The 3109-nt window shown below is 38.9% G+C and overlaps 1 protein-coding gene across 4 annotated transcripts in view; it reads right to left on the bottom strand.

Annotated features, from left to right (window-relative positions):
• Tbce (tubulin folding cofactor E) overlaps positions 1-3109 on the bottom strand; it is a 47776-nt gene that overhangs the window by 36206 nt on the left and 8461 nt on the right. For all 4 annotated transcript variants that reach the window (XM_048800388.1, XM_048800387.1, XM_048800389.1 and 1 more), the window contains exon 2: positions 1223-1353. In XM_048800388.1, the coding sequence (XP_048656345.1) occupies positions 1223-1322 (100 nt within the window). In that variant the 5' untranslated portion in view covers positions 1323-1353. The remainder of the gene's footprint in view (positions 1-1222; positions 1354-3109) is intronic.

Here is a 3109-nt window from a genome sequence, read left to right as displayed (position 1 = left end):
TTTTTTTTTTTTTTTTTTTTTTTTTTTTTAGCAGTACTAGGAATAAAACCCCAAGGGCACTCTACCATTGAGCTACACCCCTAGTCCTTTTTAAGACAGGGTCTCGCTAAATTGCTGAGACTGACTTTAAACTTATAATCCTCCTGCCTCAATCTCCTGAATTACAGGCATGTATTACCATGCCTGGCCCTCAACAACTTCTTGAAACACAAAACTGCTGGGCTCTGTTCCCAGAGTATTTGTAGATATGGGGTAAAGCCCAAGAATCTACATTTCTAAGGAGCAATCAGATGAAGCTGATTCTAGTTAGGGGCCACACACTGAGAACTTCTGGTTTAAATTTCTCACTGAGTCTCCCTGTACCTACTCAGGCCAGTTCAGAACATATAGAAAATACTCAAATATTCATTGATTAAAATATGTGAATAAGTGTATATTACAAAAGTAAAAACCTAGAAAGCAATGTCCATAAGTGGAGAATAATCAAATAAATTATATATTCTATTAAATGTAACCATTAAGAAATCCGACTAGGGCAGGTATTGTGTCTACCTACAACTTAAATAAATAAATAACCCCAACTAAAAAGCTTTTTATAGAAACATGAAATTATACACCAAATAAATGAAAATAGGTGACAAAAATTGCATGTATATTAGTTTACAATAAATACATTTACATATAGATTAATGGCAAAGGATTTTGTAGAAAAATTATTTATTTTTTGAGTAGCAAATTACAAGAATTCAAGACTTTTGATTGCTTAAGATTTCCTCAGATAACATTTTTGGTCGGTTTAATATAAAACAGAAGTACTAAATAATTAAATAGCGTACAATTAAACAAAACCATGTGTACCACATGATATCGTCAGCCAAATAAATCTACGTGTAAGTGTCTATAATTGGTTAATTTCCCAAAAATTGATATTAAAAAGTGCTACTGAGCTAGGTGCATTGGTGCACACCTGTAATCCCAGCAGCTACAATCTACAGCGGCTTCAGGAGGCTAAAGCAGTAGGACCTCGAGTTCAAAGCCAGTCTCAACAACTCAGTGAGATGCTGTTGCCGAATAAAATACAACAAAGGGCTGGGGATGTGTCTCAGTGGTTAAGTGCCCCTGAGTTCAATTCCTGGTACCAAAAAAAAAAAAAAAAAAAAAAAAAGTGCTACTGAGAATCCTACACAGAAAAAACTGCCCCCCTCCCACACACACCACTTACCTGCCACAGGAGGGACAACGCCAGAAAAACGCACTGTTGCATATTCTCCATTTACTTCAACTCTTTGACCAATGACATCTAATGTCAAAGTGTCACTCATTATAAGACAGCCAGAATCCAAAATGTGAGATCTAGGGGAGGAAAAAAAATCATAGCATTGAGTAAAATTTCTTTAAGAAAGCTAGAAGCAGTGAGTGGGGCACACCCATAATCCCAGAAATTTGGGAGGCTGAGACAGAAGGATCAAAGTTTGAAGCCAGCCTCTGCAACTCAGCCAGGACAAAGCAACGTACCAAGACCCTGTCTCAAAATAAAAAAAAAAAAAAAAAAAACACCAAAAGGGCTGGAAATGTAGCTCAGAGGTAAAGTGCCCTTGGGCTCGATCCCCAGTACCAAACAAAAACCAATTAAATTTAAAATACACACACATAGAATTCTAAAAATAAAGACAAGGTCTTAAAAGGTGCCTGGGTATCTAAAGTGTCAGGATGGATGAGGGTCTGCAGCTCAAGACATGTTGTGCATGCATGTAAACAGAAATGGGTATCTGGCCAGCACAGTGGCTCATACCCATAATTCCAGCAACATGGAAGGCTATAGCAGGCAGGACTGCAAGTTTGAGGCCAATCTCAGCAACCTAATGCTATCTCAAAATAAAAAGGATGTAGCTCAGGGTAACTCAGTGCCTGAGTTCAATCTCCAGTAACAAAAAGAGAAAAAAAAGAAACGGGTACCTAGAAGTCATCAGAAACTAATACAGTAAGGGTGGATGAGACCGAAGGTGCATTGGGGGAAAGAAAAGAGGAACCATGGCAGAACCCCAATGAAAGGGAGAGGGAAGTAAACCCTAAGGAGTGAGATGAAGAAGAGCCAGAAAGGAAAATAGAAAGCCAGACTCTGGGGTCTTGGAACTCAAGAGGCAAAGCTTACAGAAGAGGCAGAGGAGCAACAGTGCCGGATGCTGCAGAGAGCTTGCAAGATCAGAGCTCAACAACCTTGGCTTCTTCTTGCTGGACAGATATGGTTCACAAACTCAGTCTCAGAATAAAACTTGATTTTTCTTATAAAAGGTTAGCAATGTAGCAGTGCAAGAATTTCCTTTTCCCAGGGCCTCATGCATGCCAGTGCAAGGATTTTTAGATGTATGCTACAGGTCTACTGAACAAAAGTTCTATATTTTAATAATATTATCATGTAATACATGAAGGTAATAAAAACTTAGATTGTGAATCACAGCTTCTTGGGTCATAATCATAGTTTGCTTGTATGTGGGCTACTGGAGGCTCTGGCACGACACCTGTGCACCTCTCCCACCACAGAGAATGGGAGACATTTCCTCTGCTCCTGGAATTGTCTATGTCACGTCCGCCCATATTCCAGAACAGTGTGAGCATTATCATCTCAGACTGCAGAACGTAAATTTATCAAATTTCAGTGTTAGTTCTGTTAATCAAGTCCTCTGGCTTTCATAAAATATATTGTCCCCAATTCTTGTGAGAAAAATCCTATTTCAAATGGAGCTGAATTTATTGAAAAATGGGAGAAAAGGTACACATTTATGAATATGCCAAAATGAACCCCATTGCTACATAAAGCTATAATGTTCTAACAGAAACACTAAAAAAAAGGGGAGAGGGACAAGGTTGGGATTGTAGCTCAGTGGCAGAGTGTCTGCCTAGTCTGCGTGAGGCTCTGAGTTCAATCTCTAGCGCCAAAAAAAGAATAAAGGGGGGCTGGGGATGTGGCTCAAGCGGTAGCGTGCTCGCCTGGCATGCGTGCGGCCCGGGTTCGATTCTCAGCACCACATACAAACAAAGATGTTGTGTCCACCGAAAACTAAAATAAATAAATATTAAAAAAAAAAAAAAAAAAAAAAAAAAAAAAAAA

Source organism: Marmota marmota, unplaced genomic scaffold (genome assembly GCF_001458135.2).
Source record: "Marmota marmota marmota unplaced genomic scaffold, marMar, whole genome shotgun sequence".
Classification (NCBI taxonomy): domain Eukaryota; kingdom Metazoa; phylum Chordata; class Mammalia; order Rodentia; family Sciuridae; genus Marmota; species Marmota marmota.
The sequence above is the reverse complement of the archived record's forward strand: the minus strand, read 5'-3'. Positions and strand labels throughout refer to the sequence as shown.